At 39.1% G+C, this 17990-nt stretch overlaps 3 protein-coding genes and 1 non-coding gene across 4 annotated transcripts; 3 read left to right on the top strand and 1 right to left on the bottom strand.

The window, feature by feature from the left end:
* The first annotated feature begins 324 nt into the window (after nucleotides 1–324).
* Nucleotides 325–1371, top strand: LOC113714272 (uncharacterized). Its single transcript, XM_027238061.1, has one exon. It carries the CDS (start codon nucleotides 325–327, stop codon nucleotides 1369–1371), a length of 1047 nt encoding a protein of 348 aa, XP_027093862.1.
* A 2645-nt stretch (nucleotides 1372–4016) lies between these two features.
* On the top strand, nucleotides 4017–7254 carry LOC113714271 (uncharacterized). The gene is made up of 3 exons (XM_027238060.1): nucleotides 4017–5061; nucleotides 5131–5886; nucleotides 7211–7254. Exons 1-3 carry the CDS (start codon nucleotides 4017–4019, stop codon nucleotides 7252–7254), a joined length of 1845 nt encoding a protein of 614 aa, XP_027093861.1.
* On the bottom strand, nucleotides 4530–4636 carry LOC113715295 (small nucleolar RNA R71). The gene has a single exon (XR_003453929.1). It is a non-coding gene; the product is annotated as a small nucleolar RNA R71 (small nucleolar RNA).
* Nucleotides 7255–12586: 5332 nt separating the features above from the next.
* On the top strand, nucleotides 12587–16739 carry LOC113714841 (uncharacterized). The gene is made up of 3 exons (XM_027238950.2): nucleotides 12587–12889; nucleotides 14960–15040; nucleotides 15930–16739. The coding sequence occupies exons 1-3, from the start codon at nucleotides 12731–12733 to the stop codon at nucleotides 16335–16337; spliced, it is 648 nt and encodes a 215-aa protein (XP_027094751.1). The 5' UTR covers nucleotides 12587–12730; the 3' UTR covers nucleotides 16338–16739.
* Nucleotides 16740–17990: the final 1251 nt, after the last annotated feature.

The following is a 17990-nucleotide window of genomic DNA, read 5'->3' as shown; positions in this document are numbered from 1 at the left end:
GATCATCCTAACTTCAGTTATGGAGGAAATAGGCAGTTGAATTTTGCACCAAATAGGCAGCAAGAGTACAAACAACAGTACCAATCTCGCCGGCCACTACCCCCTTCAAACGCAAGTCCATCTATGGAAGAGATGATGAAGCAATTAATTACTAATCAATAAAAAACGGATTCTGACCTACAAATTATGAGGAATCAATTGGATCAGATACAAGAAATGCAAAGTCAGATGAGTTAGATGGTAGTGGCAATCAACCGCCTAAAATCCCAAGTTTACGAAAAATTGCCGTCTCAACCTGAATTGAACCTAAAAAATGTAAATACAATGACCTTAAAGAGCGGAAAAGAAATTCAGGGGCTCGAACTCATGACTCCAAAGGACAAGGACAAAGAGAAGATTGAGAAAGAGCTTGAGGCAGAGAACACAAGCACCAAAAATCCTGTGATACTCCCTGACCCGATCTTAGACGTTAAAACTAATCCCCCTCTATTTCCTAATAGGTTGGAGAAATCGAAGAAATGGGACAAGGAGAAAGAGGTCTTGGAGGTGTTTTGCAAAGTAGAGATCAATATCCCCCTACTATATACAATCAAACAAGTGCCAAAGTATGGAAAATTTTTGAGAGATTTGTCCGTCAACCGAAAAAGGCTGAGGGGAGATGAAAGGGTCATCGTGGAGGAGAATGTATCAGCGGTTCAACAAAGGAAACTCCCACCGAAATTTGGGGATCCAGGTATATTCACTATCTCCTGTAGGATAGGCAACACTTTGATTAGGAAGGCCATTCTGGATTTAGGAGCATCGATTATTGTAATGCCTAAATCTATCTATGCTTTTCTGAACCTAGATCCATTAAAAGAAACTGGAATAATAATTCAGTTAGTTGACCGAACCAATGCATACCTTGATGGGTTGGTTGAGGATGTGTTGGTCAAAATTAATGATTTGGTATTCCCAACTGACTTTTATATACTTGACATGGATGATAATTATTCCCCTGACCTCTCACCTTTGCTACTATGTAGACGTTTTTTGAGCACAGCACAGACAAAAATTGATGTTAATAAGGGTACCTTGTCCATAGAATTTGATGGAGAAATAGTCAATTTTAATATTTTTGATACAATGGAATATCCTGTTAACTCTCACTCTGTGTTTGCTATTCATGCTATTAATCCCTCTATACAAGAATTTTCTGAGTTTGCTTGTAGGGATAAATTCAAAGTTACTGCGAACAAGTATCAGGGGATAAAAGCAATTTATAAGGTGAAAAGGAATAGAAAATTAAGAAAGAATGCTGCACTCAATGGCTATTTGGATCCCAGAGGAGGGCCATCGATCACAAGGAAAATTGAATTACATCCAAATTGAAGAGTGGTGTTTAACGTCTACCCAAAGACGTTAAAGAAAGGCGCTCATTGGGAGGCAACCCAATTTCTTTTAATTGTTTGTTCAGTTTGTTTGATAGCTTAAATATGTTTTCCTTGACTTTGACTGATATCTGACTTCAATTTTCATTTTTGATGACTCGTAGGTATCTCTCTAATATGACGTGCCCGCATCATGTCGTTTGGAGAACTCATGATCAGAAGGGTTCTTGCCTTTTTGACGTGCCCGCGTCACGTTCATGGGAAAGATAAGTATTCAAATCTCGAGAAAAATTTTCGATTACCTATTAATCTCTAATTTTTAATTTCGAAAATAAGTTTTGTTAATAATAATATAGTAAAAAAAGAAATAAAAAATAAAAAACAAAATTTTTTTTCGTTTGACCGTAGTTTGGATTTTCAAATTTCAAATTAAAAAAACCTATTTCTTTTTTCTTTTTCTTCTTTTTTCTTTTTTCTTTTTTCTTTTTTTTTTCCTTTCATTTTTCTTTCATTTCTTTCCTTTATTCCCTTCTTCATTTTTTCTTTCTTTCTTCTTCCCCGATCCCTTCTTCCCTTTGTCTGCCGCCATCTCCTTTCCTCATCACCAGCGCGCCGCCGCCTCTGCTCACTCACCACTCGCGCGTCGAAGTTCTCCCACAGCCGACGCCGCCAGCTTCTCCTCTCCCTTTCAGTCCGCCACTATTTTAACGACTTCAAGGAGGTCACGTTACCCTTCTTCTTGCTATTGCTATTTATTTGTTGCACTGAGGGCAATGTGTCATTTAGGTGTGGAGAGGATCAGTTGGGGTGCCAGTTTTTCTATTTTTTAGTTTTTAGATATTTTTTCTTTATTTTTAGTTTGTTATTTGTTCATTCTCGTTCAGTTTCTTTCTTTCTTTCTAGTGATGAGCTCTCATGTGAATACCAAAGTTTGATGTTGGATTGTTGATAGAGCTGTTATTTGACGTGTTTTGCGCTGTTATTTTGTCCTGATTCGGGCTATTCACGGTGCTAAAAATTAGAATTTCACTCATATTAGGTATTTGCGTGCATTGTAGGTGGTCGGCATAAAAAATGAACTCGCGAGGCAATTTCCAGAAGATCTTCCATTTCAAAGCGTGGCCACGCCTTAGAAGGAGGACGAAACCGAAAGCCGGACCGTGGTCCATGTGGACCAGGCGCATGGGATCAAAACTCAAAGGGGGAAATGGCTTTTGCAGATTGAATTGTACCAGACGTGTGGGCCTTGGACTTGGAAATTGCGGCGGCTACAAGAGGAAAAGAAGAAGCGAGATTCAAAAAAACTTTTAGGCTTAGCTTTTATTTGTTTTTTTTTCTACTCCTTGTCAGACACTTTTCTCCTGTTCTCTTTTTCTTTACTGTGGTTTCGCCTGCGGCTAGCGGCTAGCGGCCAGACATTAAAGATTTCTGCGGATTGCATCTGGGCTCTGTACAACGGAGACCTTTCTTCACTTTTTGCTTTTGATTTTCCCAAATTCCGTGAGATTCCCCTTGTGTTTCTCCAATTCTTCCGAAATCAATTGAATGTATTCAACTAAATTACGCGGGATTGACACGATGAGGAGCGGCTAATTTCCTCCTCTACTCAAAGGGTGACGCAAGGGCGCGGTCCATAATATCTGTGAGATCTAATCGAATCTTCATTATTTCTCCAAATTTATTGCTATTCGTGTGTTTCCTGAATTAATTGTTCATGGGTATTTGATTAATTGAATATCAGCGGCCGGGTATTTGATTTAATTTAATATCCTACTGCCACGTTAATTAAATAGAATCCGTAATTGTTCATTTAATTGACACCCCGTGGCGACCACCATAATTGGCTTTATGATGGGGAAACGCAAGATCTAATTTAAATAAACCCTCTTAGCGTGTTTATTGGTTAGGGTTGGGTTCTTCTAGCTTTAATGCAATTGGATAATTAAATTCCTATGGTCGTACCTAGGGTTGTTATCTGGTTAGGGAAGCAGTCAATGGTCGTACCTTAACTGTCGAAGAAGTAAGGAAGAACTGGTTGTCAGAGCTTATTGATGGCTATAACAAACCTAGTGATAAATGGGTGAAGTATCTTTGCATCGATGAGCATTTAATTGGACCGTGCCTGAGCAGTTGATCCTTTAGGTAGAACTTTTGTTAATTGCTATTTTTAGTGAATTGTGTCTTGTGAGTTAGTTTTGAATTGAGTTCGCTTTATTTTTATTTTACTTTTATTTTATTTATTTCTCTCCCATTGAAAATCCCCCAAATTTCGTTCTACTGATTTGGAAAGAAATAATTTCCTGCCTGCTCCCTGTGGAATCGACCCTACTTGTCATTGTATGCAAAATTAATATTTTTATAGACAAATCCGGTATATCGGATCAAGCAAACTCTTCGGGAACAGGGTGAATCAAGTAACCCATTGCACACCTAGGGTTCCTGCTCCAGTACTTGGATTCGTTTTATAATTATTTAATTGAGGTGGTAATTAGGACTTTTTAGTAATTATTATTGCACAGGTTCGGCACCTGTCAATTTTTGGCGCCGTTGCCGGGGAGCTGGTGTTTGGATTATTTGTTTCTTTTCAAATTCAGTTTTTGTTTTATTTTTATTTTATTCTATTCTTCTTGATACTTTTGCTAGTTTATGCCCCGTTCTTCTCGCACAGGTGAATTGATATACCACACGGAGGTTGAGAAGGCAGCGCGTAAGCGGAGGCAAGAGACCAAGAGACGAAAACAAGGGCACTTATTTACTGCAAACGAGTCAGCGGAAGACGAAGTAAGCATGGCCAACAACCAAACATTGAGGGAGCTGGCTGCCTCGAAGCTGACTCACCAGCCCTTATGCATCACATTCCCCACTTTGGCTGAGAATACTGCTTTTGAACTGAAGTCGGGGTTGATTCACCTCCTACCTTCTTTCCATGGTCTCTCTGGTGAAGAACCCCACAAGCACGTCAAGGAGTTCGAGGTAGTTTGCTCTAGTATGAAACCTCCTGGGGTCACTGAAGAGCAAATTAGACTGAGAGCCTTCCCGTTTTCTCTCAAAGATGCAGCTAAAGATTGGCTGTACTACCTACCAGCAGGTAGTATTACCACATGGGCGCAACTGAAAAAGAAATTTTTAGAAAAATTCTTCCCTGCATCCCGGGCTGCGAGTTTGAGGAAGGAAATCTGCGGTATTAAACAATATCCTGGTGAGTCCTTGTATGAATACTGGGACAGGTTTAACAAGTTGTACACTAGATGCCCGCAGCATCAAATTAGTGAACAACTGTTAATCCAGTACTTCTATGAAGGGCTCCAACCAACAGATAGGAGTATCATTGATGCTGCGAGTGGGGGAGCACTGGCAAACAAGACACCGAGGAAAGCGTGGGAGCTCATCGAGGCCATGGCAGAGAACTCCCAGCAATTTGGCTTCCGTGAGAGCAACCCTCCCCGTAAAGTCAACGAGGTAGAGATTTCATCCCTACAGCGACAAATGTCAGAATTGACATCGGTTGTTAGGCAATTAGCCATGAGAGAAACACCGCGAGCAAAGGTGTGTGGGATCTGTACTAGCATGGACCACTGCACGGACACGTGTCCCATTTTGCAAGAGGACGGGGCGGAGCAGGTGAACATGGCTGGAGGCGTGCCCGCGCCTCGTAGGCAGTATGATCCATACTCCAACACGTACAATCCGGGTTGGTGAGATCATCCCAATTTCAGCTATGGGAACAGGCAACAAAATTCATTTCCGAATCGTCCACCAGGATTTCAGCAACCGTGGCAACCGAAATCACAACCATCATCCTCCAACACAGGGAGTTCCTTGGAGGATATTGTCAAGAGTCTGGCTACGACTACCGCCCAGATCCAGCAAGAGACTAGACAGTTCCAGCAGGAGACCAGGTCATTGACCACAAATATGGCTCAACTCCAGCAAGAAACTAGAGCTGTAACCATGAGCACCAATCAGTTCCAGCAGGACACAAAATCAGGCATGAAAGATATGGAGACTCGAATAAGCCAGATGGCAACTGCCATAAATCGCTTGGAGTCCCACGCTTATGGAAAGTTACCTTCACAACCCGAAATAAACCCCAGGAATGTAAGTGCCATGACCTTGAGGAGTGGCAAGACACTGGAAGGGCCGAAAGAGGGAAATTCAAAAAGTAAGAGTGAGGAGGAGATAGAGAAGGAAATTGAAGAGGAAGGGCGTATTCGCAAGGATCCTGAGGTAACCTTCACTTCTCCGCCCACTATTAAATCTAACTTACCTCCTTTTCCTTGCAGGTTGGAAAAAACAAAGAGGGCAGAAAAGGAAAAAGAAATCCTGGATGTGTTCCGCAAAATTCAAGTAAACATCCCCCTATTGGACGCGATCAAGCAGGTACCCAAGTACGCAAAGTTCTTGAAAGACTTGTGCGTTAACAAAAGAAAGCTAAGGGGTGATGAAAGAGTGATGGTAGGAGAGAATGTATCAGCTGTACTTCAAAGGAAACTCCCACCCAAATGCGGAGATCAAGGTATGTTTGCTATCCCCTGTAAGATTGATCATTCTAGTATCAAAAATGCCATGATAGATTTAGGAGTTTCTATTAATGTGATGCCTAAATCAATCTATGATTCCCTAAATTTAGGACCTTTAAAAGAAACGGGGATAATAATTCAATTGGCTGATCGTACATGTGCTTATCCGGATGGGATAGTTGAGGATGTTTTAGTGCAAGTAAATGGATTAATTTTTCCTGCTGATTTTTATGTGCTTTACATGGATGATAGAAGTGCCCCAAATCCATCACCCATTATATTAGGAAAACCATTTTTGAGTACTGCCCAAACTAAAATTGATGTTAGTAAGGGTACTCTCACGATGGAATTTGATGGAGAAATAGTCCACTTTAATATTTTTGATACAATGAAACATCCTGTTAACTCTCATTCTGTGTTTGCTATGTATACCACTAATCCCTCTGTGCAAGAATTTTCTAAGTTTGCTTTTAGGGGTAAATCCAAGGTTGCTGCGAACAAGTCCTATAGGATGAAAGCAATTCATGAGGTAAAAATGGAGAGAAAATTTAGGAAAAAAGTTGCACTCAATGGGCATGTGGATCCTGGAGGAGGACCACCAATTACAAGGAAAATTCAATTACATCCAGACTAAAGAGTGGTGCTATGTCTAGCCAAAGACATTAAAGAAAGGCGCTGCTTGGGAGGCAACCCAAGGCTTCTTTTGTTTTAGTTTTCTTATATTTTTGAAGTTTTTGTTAAGTGTTAGTGTCATTTAGTGGATTGTTATTTTGTGACAGGAAGTTGGCAGCTAGGCATGCCCACGCTAGGTCATCACACCTAAGGAATGGAGTTTTGGAATTGACGGTCAGACGACTATAACTTCTAAGGCGTGCCCACGCCTTCCAACCCTTCCGAAAAAGATACTTCAGTCTTCTCCTTCCTGTTGGTGTTGCGTCCGCCGCCACCACACCACCTTGTGCACGCAGCCGTCTCACCTCCTCCGCCTTAGTGTCTCACTTTCTCTCCCCGGTGGTCAGGGAAGTTTCTTTTCTTTTCCCCTAATACTTCATTTGTCTTTTCTACATTGAGGACAATGTAGGTTTTAGGTGTGGGAGGGGGATTAATGGCTTCCATTATTATTATTATTATTATTATTTTCTTTGGTACTAACAAAAACAAAAAAAAAACAAAAAAAAAATAAAACATTGTAGTTAGGCAGCTTTTTGGCTATTTCTATGCTTGTTAGTATTAGGGCATGTTGCTGTGATGAATGACACAATCAAAGTGAGTGGGTATGTGGTCGAATATACTAGCTGTGCATTTTGTTTCCCTTGGCAGTGTCGTTGAATGTTGAATATGCTGGAATTGACCCATTCTTGTAACTTTTGGGGGAGCTTTTGAGCCTTATATGAGTACATTATTCTTGTTTGCTCTATTTTTGTTTGATTGAGTGGGTATCACACATGGTATTGGCATTCTAGAACTTGCTAGTTTACACATGTCAAGGCCACATTTTTGTTGAATTGGATGCATTTGAAATGATAAGGGCATTTAGGATTTAACCCTCTTTAGCTATCTAAAAAAATCAAGCCCTCATCTTATCTCCCAATAGTGAACCAATTTGAGCTTTTGTCCTTCGTTTCTGATTGTTATCCGTGTTTGTTAACCCAAGCCCTCTTTAAACTTTCTTGTTTACCCCTGTGTTGTCAAGGGATGCCTGAATTCCATCATTTGTGCAAAGCAAACAAAATTGGAGTTGCAAGTGCTGTTAGATTAGGAGCTATATGATGCTATCCTTGTATAAAAAAGGGAAAATTGGAAAAAGGCCACTGACCAGAGGACTTTGGCTTACAGGGCGTGCCCACACCTTACAGGACTTTCTCCTTAAAAAAAAAAAAATTCTGAAGAGACCTCGTGACCAGAGGACTATGGGGTACAAGGCGTGCCCACGCCTTGCGAGCAGTATTCAATCCAAAAAAAAAAAAAAAAAAAAAGAGAGAGATATAGAAAAAAATTGGGGACACTTGTACAAAGGGTACAGCAAATGAAAACTGCCTTATTAGTTAAACTCCCCCGGTAAAGCACTGTGGTTATTGGTGGGTTTCGAACACTCTCTTGACACTTTACCCCCTATCTATACCTTCTTAACCCGCTTTTCACCTGAGCCCCATTACAACCCTATTAAAGTCCCTTTGATTTATGTGTTCGATTCACTTTTAAGTGGTGGAGATGTGATGAATGTGCAAGCCTATGGTAATGACATTTCGTGATGTTGATTTGAGCGTTCCTAGTATTCATATATTTTCTTTGAATTACAGCATGTCCGGTGTGTTCTAATTTTGGCGATATTGTCAGGGACACTAGATGTTTGAGTTAGTATAGACTACTGCATAACCTCTGCTCTCTGGGTTGTACCTCTGAGCTCCAAGATGCTTGAGGACAAGCATTGTCTAGGTGTGGGGGGATTTGATAGAGCTGTTATTTGACGTGTTTTGCGCTGTTATTTTGTCCTGATTCGGGCTATTCACGGTGCTAAAAATTAGAATTTCACTCATATTAGGTATTTGCGTGCATTGTAGGTGATCGGCATAAAAAATGAACTCGCGAGGCAATTTCCAGAAGATCTTCCATTTCAGAGCGTGGCCACGCCTTAGAAGGAGGACGAAACCGAAAGCCGGACCGTGGTCCATGTGGACCAGGCGCATGGGATCAAAACTCAAAGGGGGAAATGGCTTTTGCAGATTGAATTGTACCAGACGTGTGGGCTTGGACTTGGAAATTGCGGCGGCTACAAGAGGAAAAGAAGAAGCGAGATTCAAAAAAACTTTTAGGCTTAGCTTTTATTTGTTTTTTTTTCTACTCCTTGTCAGACACTTTTCTCCTGTTCTCTTTTTCTTTACTGTGGTTTCGCCTGCGGCTAGCGGCTAGCGGCCAGACATTAAAAATTTCTGCGGATTGCATCTGGGCTCTGTACAACGGAGACCTTTCTTCACTTTTTGCTTTTGACTTTCCCAAATTCCGTGAGATTCCCCTTGTGTTTCTCCAATTCTTCCGAAATCAATTGAATGTATTCAACTAAATTACACGGGATTGACACGATGAGGAGCGGCTAATTTCCTCCTCTACTCAAAGGGTGACGCAAGGGCGCGGTCCATAATATCTGTGAGATCTAATCGAATCTTCATTATTTCTCCCAATTTATTGCTATTCGTGTGTTTCCTGAATTAATTGTTCATGGGTATTTGATTAATTGAATATCAGCGGCCGGGTATTTGATTTAATTTAATATCCTACTGCCACGTTAATTAAATAGAATCCGTAATTGTTCATTTAATTGACACCCCGTGGCGACCACCATAATTGGCTTTATGATGGGGAAACGCAAGATCTAATTTAAATAAACCCTCTTAGCGTGTTTATTGGTTAGGGTTGGGTTCTTCTAGCTTTAATGCAATTGGATAATTAAATTCCTATGGTCGTACCTAGGGTTGTTATCTGGTTAGAGAAGCAGTCAATGGTCGTACCTTGACTGTCGAAGAAGTAAGGAAGAACTGGTTGTCAGAGCTTATTGATGGCTATAACCAACCTAGTGATAAATGGGTGAAGTATCTTTGCATCGATGAGCATTTAATTGGATCGTGCCTGAGCAGTTGATCCTTTGGGTAGAACTTTTGTTAATTGCTATTTTTAGTGAATTGTGCCTTGTGAGTTAGTTTTGAATTGAGTTCGCTTTATTTTTATTTTACTTTTATTTTATTTATTTCTCTCCCATTGAAAATCCCCCAAATTTCGTTCTACTGATTTGGAAAGAAATAATTTCCTACCTGCTCCCTGTGGAATCGACCCTACTTGCCATTGTATGCAAAATTAATATTTTTATAGACAAATCCGGTATATCGGATCAAGCAAACTCTTCGGGAATAGGGTGAATCAAGTAACTCATTGCACACCTAGGGTTCCTGCTCCAGTACTTGGATTCGTTTTATAATTATTTAATTGAGGTGGTAATTAGGACTTTTTAGTAATTATTATTGCACAGGTTCGGCACCTGTCAATTGTTGATTTTAAATCTACTCTTGCCAAGTTTTAATAATAAAAGTGTATCGAATTAATGTAGTTGAATCCAAAACATCTCTTTGGTGAATATCGGTGACTGCTTGACTCTTTTGATTTCTTTGTTAATTTTTTCAAGCATAGGGAATGACTCTTGGCATTTTAATGTAAATTGATTCAATATTGACTCTAGTTCTCCATGTTTGGCAATAATGAGGCTAGCTGCTCCTATTTTTGTTTTTAAAAGTGTTATTTTGTGTTATTGTATTATTTGGCTGTGAAATAGGTTGACTGTACTCCGCTATTTGTTACTACTGAGTAACCAGAGATCATCACCTAAAGTATCGATTCTCGCATCAAAAAATAGTAATTTTTATGAATACGTGGTTGTATAGCGATAGGAGTTGAGTAATCAAGCTCTTTCATCTGACAAATGTTAGAGTTCGCGTCAAAAGGTTTCAATAGCTAGAGACTAAGTCATGTGTTATTATTGAAAAAAAAAAAGAAAAAAAATTAAGAGGAAAATAAAAAAACGTGAAAAAAAGTGAAGGTTGTGTTAATGTGTAATAAAAGTTAGCTTGCCGATTTATGGATTTAATGTTGAGATTTTGGTTAATATTTGGACCATTTGCTGATAAATGTTATGCGCCATTCCTTTTTCTTAAATTAATTAATTTGGAATTGAAGGAGTTTGTGGTTTAGACGCTAACTAGGGTGATGTTCTCGGATTTTGATCACTGATACTTGATATATGATTTTCCCTTGATATCTTGGCAATATGGTAGATAGAGCAATAGCCATTGTAAAAAATTGGTGTTTGTTTGCTGTTCTCATACTTGAGAACAAGAATGGTTTAGGTATGGGGGAATTGATAGCGCGCAATTTTATCATTTATTTTATTATTAATTTCTTCTATTACCTGACCCGATGTGGATTAATTGTTAGATTCTATTCACTTTTAGTATTTTATATTTATTTCAGGGAGTAGAATGAAAATATGATAACAAGTGCCAATTTGATAGGAAAGGAGTCCAAATCACAGAGCTTATTCTAGGGGCATCGTTGGCAAAGGAAAATTTTGGCCCATTTTGGTAATTGCTGGAGAGAATGAAACGTAGAGAGTTTTCTTTTCTTGGGAGCCGCCGCACATTTGGAGGCATTAGATAGGAATTAGAATAAAACGCAGAGGACGGGCACTACTTGGGAGGTTTAGCCTTTAATTTTTCCTTTTTAGCTTTTGGTAGTGGAGTTCTCCTACGCATGTTAGAAACCTTATGAAGAATTGAATCATTCTCCGTAATTGCCAGTTTTTCCTTATTCAATCAATCAAATTGAATTCTCACGAATAAGGCTAATGGCCGCTACTGTTACTTCAATTTCTTGTGGGCTTTGTTCATCAAATATGAACTAATTTTTCCATTCTAGTCAAGGGACAATGGAGGCTCTGGTTCGTTTAAAAATTGTGAAATCAATTTAATTTTATCTTTTTATTTATTTATTGGTATTCGCACATTCCTTGATTGTAGTACTTATGATTAATTAATTAATTGATTGTCTTGGATCTGGATAATTAGTTAACTTGATAATCTATTGTCAATTAGGGCATTAAATCCGTAATTGTTTTATTGCCTTGAATTAGTGACAACTGGCATGATTGGCTTTGTATCAGGGGGTACGCGGACTAATATGAAATAACCCTGGTAGTGCGTTATTTGGTTAAAATAGAGCTCCTCTAATACGTAAGGCAATTGGGGAATTAAATCTTATGGGCGTACCTAAGATTATTTCCCAATTAGAGCAGTGATTAACGAGCGTATCTTAATCATCGACATAATAAGGAGGAGTTGACTGTCATCGCTTGTTTGGCAGTTATAACTTATTTATTAATAAATAATTAGAATTGCTTGTGCATCGAGAATCAATTAGATGAATCATTGCTGAAATTATTTCTTAGCTAGACCTTTAATTATTGTTACTCTAATTTTAGTGAATTGTCATTTAATTTCTAGTTAGCTATTTATTTTTATTTTTATTTAAATTTCTTTGATTGTCATCATTTATACAAAAACACCAATGTGTTATTTTGGATTTCTAAAGAGACAAATACTTCCAGTCCTTGAGGATACGACCTTACTTGCTCTATCTACAAATTCATAATTATTTGTAAAAAAAATCATCTCATTTGGGTATATCGGATCAAGCAAACTCTTCGGGAACAGGGTGAATCAAATAACCCATTGCACACCTAAAGTCCCTACTCTAGTATTTGGAATCGGGTTTTGATTATTTTAACTGGCAATTAGTTTTATTTTTATTATTGTACAGGTTTCGACACTCTGTCAACTGATGAAAAAGAAAAACAAGACTATTAAAATAGGATAGAGGGAGTAGTATAATTACAAATAATATCTGTAATGTATTGCTACCCAATTGTAAAATCATTTATTTTTATTTTTGTTTTTATTCAAGAGAAGCTCCAAATTTTATCTTGGAATTTTTTTGATGCATTAGAGCCCATTACTTCAAACCTTTTTAGCCAATTGGAGCCAATGGGTGAGCGTTTCGTGGGCGAAAAATGAAAAATGTCTATCCGGACTTTGCAACCGGGTCAATATCGGGTCGAGTTGATCAAACGTGATAAAAAGGCGCACGCTTCTTTTTCAGCAGCTCTCCAATATCCGTTCACATACGTACGAGTCTCTCAAACTTCAACCTTCGCCGAAAAACACTCCGGAATCTAACCCCCCTCCCCCAGCGCCGTCCACGATCACCGGGGAATCCTAAATTCTCAGCAAACAGAAGCAGATGGCCAAGAAGAGGAAGTCTGTGGCCACAAGCTTGGACGAGGTGGATCGGAGCATGTACTCCACCTTCTGCACCGCCGCTAACTCTCTTTCTCAGCTTTATACTCAGGCGATGAACCACCAAAAGCTCTCCTTTCAAGCCGGGGAACGCCACGGCCTGGTATTGGAATTGCCTATTTCCTCATCTAATTAGACAACATATATTTTTTTCCGAATTCATATGAAAGTTTTCATTTTTTTAAAATTATCCTTTAATTCGTATCTATATGTACGTAGTTATATGCATTTATTTGCATACTTGTGGAAAAATAATGTCTGATTTTTCCGTTGGATTAAATTTTCAGCTTTGGCAATTTGCTGCATATGAATATTACTCGACTGATTATTGCTTTTTGGCATTATAGATGTTTCTGGTGTTTTTTCCCCTCTCCTAACTTGTTTTTAGACAAATCACTGGAAAAGAGCACGATTGGAAACCAGGGAAGATGTGTAATTTAGGTTTTAGAGCGTGTCTCCGTCATTTCCTTGGTGTTTTGGCAGCAATTGGCTTTTATTAGCAGAATGGAGTTGCTATTAAACTTTTTGTGATGTCAAATTGGTGAATTTTTGGTGTGTGAGAGTGGTCTATTGAGCTGCTGTTGTTAGGAAATGCTAGGGTTAGAGTAGTTTAGTAGTTGAAAATTTTGTGCAACATTTGGTTATTGTTGAATCGTAGTATTGGTATTTTTGTTTGTTGAAATATTTGTCCACGTAATGCGATCAACCCAACTTGTTTCTTTCAAGAGTGAACCACTTGAGAATGTCTGTTGTGTCTGCAATAAGTGGAACAAGGATTGTAGGTGGCTCATGATCGATGGCTGTGAGTTTTAGATTAATTGTCGTGTTCTTATTGAGGCAGAGTTTGAGGATTGGGATGGAGGTGGCATGTGGACATGATAGATGAACAATTAGGAAGTTATTTTTTGACTTTAGAGTATCATATACTGATTTGTACGTTGAATCCTTGATCTGTCAGGCAAAAGTATTAAAATGTTAATTGGTTCATAAAAGTTTTTGCCTTTTGTGCTGGGTTGTAAGAGTATGTAGAATTTTGGCTGTTTTAAGAGTGTATAGTGATATGGCTGTTGGTTCAAATCTTAAGTTTCTAAGGTTCAGCTTGCACTGGATTTACGAATAATTTGAGGCATTTCATTTGTCAAGACTGTTTCAAGCCATCATTAAAAGGCTGGTCTGGTATACTGTATTTTGATGCTAAGGACTTAATGGAGGCAAAGTTTGTCAAAGCTCAAAGTTTTATGAGCCAGTAAAACCACCCATCTTGCACTGTTTCACTTTCTGCTGCGTTTGGTGCAAGTTAGTTGCTTGGAGACGAGCTGATTGCATAGATGTTAGAATTTTTCACTTCGAGGGAGCCATCCTTCAAGATCATGGGAATCTCGTTAAGTCTCCATAAAAATGCAAGAACTTTCAGTTATATTTGGAAGAATGTTGTCACCAAAATTTGATGCAACAAGTAAAGTTGCTCCTGTGCATATGCATCTTTACCAATCTTCTTTCCCCAACTTCAATTACTGTGTCTTCCAGTCCTTGTTTTTAATCTTTAAACATTTTAGTCTAGAATTTGCAAGTGAAATTGGTGCTGCCTTTATTTGGCAGAATTCGAAAATTCATATTTAAGTGGAAAGCCTGAATGGTGATCAGGTGTTATGACATTAGGAGAGCTGAAGCTTGGGGTTAGAAGGCTGAAAGTTTGGTAATTTTATTCTGGATGGAGGGCAGGCATCACTCACTTTCTGTTACTTTGTCAGGGCACTCAAAAGAAAATATATAGAAGTGAGAATATGCATGCTTATAATATAGTGGAGGTCATTACACTGAAACAGTTTAGAAATTCTTATTTTTTTGGTTATCCAAAATGACAAAGTTTCAGTTTGGAACTGTGAGCATTGTATTAGGTAATGTAATAACTTCTTGTTAATGTTGCTGCAGCTTCATTCTCATTGGTGTTTTTTGTGGTTTTTTCTTGCTTCTATGATATTTTTCAATACTGGATTTTCTTTGTCTGCAATTAGATTCCCAGGCTTTGGTATTCATGCTGATCTTTCTGATGTCTGCTTGCCTGATATCTTTAATGTAGGATGTAGTTTTATAGCATGTTAAACTTTATGCATCTGTGAAAGGCTATGTCTTGGTTCTGCGGAATAACTTTTATTGCATCTTGTTCTACAAGGAAAAACTTTATCAGTGGATCTTGAGACAGCAAGAGGGTGGGTCGAGAGTAACCACAGGTGATGTGCTTAGCTATTTGCAGGTATCTTTTCTTCCTAAACTTCCTCTTAGAAGCTCATTTGGGTCATGCCTGTCCTATAGTTTGTCTGTATTGAAGCACAGCTGCACATACTCGTATCTATTCTCTGGCCTATGAGTTTGTTAAATCTGTAAGTGTTGTACACTATTTGCAATTGAGCGGGCTATGATTATCTTTGTCATCTGCTGAATCTTATTCAGGTTCAAGTGTTTAACAAATTTCAGCCTTATTAAATAGTCTATGCTGGGTAACATCACTGATGTGTCTATCATTTATTGGTTTGATATGATGATGGTAAACTGGTACATTTGAGTCCTAGTATATCTGACAATCTTCTTCTTTGTCTAGGAGCCCAAGAATTTAAAACAAATGCACACACCAATATCTGGTCTAACGATGTAGATATCAATTTTAGGGTAGTAACTGAGATGTGGATACTGGATGTGTGTTCAGTTTTCCTTTGACAAATGCTTGGAATTGGTTACAATGCATGAACCTGTTACTTGCTACTTGGGATTTGTAGCTAACTTTTGGCAATTGTTTTTCAAATGTATTTCTGAGACATTAATGAGGTAATTTGCATAATTTCAATCACTAGCTGCTTGTTTTCATGTTCTTTTTGTGTTGAATTTAGTGAATGCGTACTATTTGAATATGGAGTTTTGGATATTGTTGATTATTTGGTAGTATACACAGTTCTCTTTCCCACTAAGAATTCATATGTGGATCCATTTTTGCAAAAATTTCAATGGATATCTGGTTGTTTTCCTGTTCTTTTGGTGTTGAATTCAGTGAATGTGTGAAATTTGAATATGGGTTTTGAAATATTGTTGATCATTGGTAGTGTATCCTGTTTAGTTTCCCACTAAGAATTCATTGATACCCGTGGCAGACCGAGCTAGATTATTCCGGAGAAGAGCCACCCATATCACCAAGAGCACCAGGACAGCATCAGCATTTACAATCTGCACACTTTGCAAACTCAGGCATGATAGTTCCTACTGGCTCTTCTGGATTACCTCCCGGGGTGCAGGGGTTTCGTTCCGAGCCCTCTGATCAACAATCAAAAAATTATGTTTTTTCTAATGCTCTTTCTAGCCCCGTTCGTCGAAGTCTTCAGAACTATCACATTTCTCCAGGAGGCTACTTCCAGAACAATGTTCAGCCCAGCACAAATGGAAATAGGAGCAGTGAATCCAATTTTATTCATCAGCAGACTAGGGATCCCAATCCTGTCAACTCCAACGATTCTGCCATGGATATGCATGCGGATAGTCCAGGTCACGAGTCTACTTACTGAAAGGTCCGAATTTGTGTGCCTTGAGCTGCTTGTCATGTCGTAAATGGAGAGAGTGTGGAATTGCTATTCAGGTCTCTGTAGATGTCGTGCGTGTCAAGGGTTGTTTACAAGGATCGATGGGGACACGGAGTTGGCGGCCATCTTATTAAGACTAAGCTGGTGAGATCATGGAGTTTGCCATAAGATTATGTTAAACCTATGTACCGATCATGGGCCAGAAAGGCAACATGATGAGCAGTATGCCTGTCAGAAGTATCAAACCTTGGTTGGACCAGTTTTTTTCTTTTTCGAAAAAAAATCTTTCTAGTCTTGCATGTAAAGGGCTGTTTACTGGTAGCTATTATAGTATTTGAAAGCTCATTATTGTTTGCATGACTCTATATAATTTTGCTCTAATTGCTACGACTTATAGTAGGCTCTTTTTCAAATACGATGAGCATTTTTTTTTTTTTTCTAGTCGGGAGGGATGAAATTTAACGAGCAATGCAGTGAGAAATACCCTCTCACTATTGTATGGGCCATCAAAATTCACTCTCTATTTCATAGCCAGACACCAACTCCGGAATTCCAGATTTCTTGCATCTTCACATCATCAGAGGTCCATGTCCACGACTCCGACGTAGTAGCTTTTAGCAAAATTCATAACACCCATCCATTGCCATCTCACCCAGTAGTATTATCAAAAAAAGAAAAAAAAAAGTGTTATCAAATGCATGACGATTCAATATCCCCCCCCCCCCCCCCCCCCCCCGGGAGAGTTTAACCGTATGGAGATCACAAAATTTTACACTCCCTCTAGAATCGGGTGAATAAAACCGAAGACTGCACTGGGCAATAGTCCAGAGAGGCCAATCCTGCTAAAACTGCAAACTAGCAAGAGGTGAAAGGCTTTGGCACATCAAACAGAAACTGAAGACCTTCATGTGGAAATGCATCAATAATGCTCTCCCAGTCCAGGAAGTAATCTTTAGTAGGTCTAAGAAAGGAGATCCCATTTGTAAAGCATGTGGTGAAGGGGTAGAGACGGTGGAACATGTGCTGCTGAACTGCAGACGGGCTAAGCAGGGATGGCATATAGCACCAATACAATTGGGGGGGGGGGTGCTAAGGATAAACAAGGCTGCTTTAAGGCCTGGTGGACTGAAATTACAGGAGCTAAATCTAGGCAGGATGGTGAAGAACACCTTGGTCTAACAGTTAACATCTTGTGGCAAGTATGGAAAAGCAGAAATGAGTGGGAATTCAACAACAAACAAAGGCATGCAATGACAACAATACAGAAAGCTCAAGAGGAATGGATGGAGTTCAGCGAAGCCTACAAACAGAAGGAGCAAGTGAGCACAGCAGAAACAGCCGCTAACCAAATGCAAAGGATTGAAGAAGAGAATGCAGAGGTGATCCAAGTTAAGATTGCTGCATTAAGCAAACTGAACAGTAAAAAGGTTGGCATAGGTGTGACTGCTATGACTGAAGGAAATGTTATTGTTGCAGCTTGGGCTATACATGAAGGAAGCTACAATTGTCCACAATTGGACGAGGCTGAGGCTATCAAGATAGCTATGAGTAAATTAGTTGTCAAAGGCTGGAGAAAAGTCAACATACAGAGCTGCAACAAACGCCTACATCAGCAAATCAGTGCGGGTAGTGCATCAA

Source organism: Coffea arabica, chromosome 10c (assembly GCF_036785885.1).
Source record: "Coffea arabica cultivar ET-39 chromosome 10c, Coffea Arabica ET-39 HiFi, whole genome shotgun sequence".
NCBI classification, from domain to species: Eukaryota; Viridiplantae; Streptophyta; class Magnoliopsida; order Gentianales; family Rubiaceae; genus Coffea; species Coffea arabica.
Note: the sequence above shows the minus strand (reverse complement) of the source record. Positions and strands in the feature narration are given on the sequence as shown.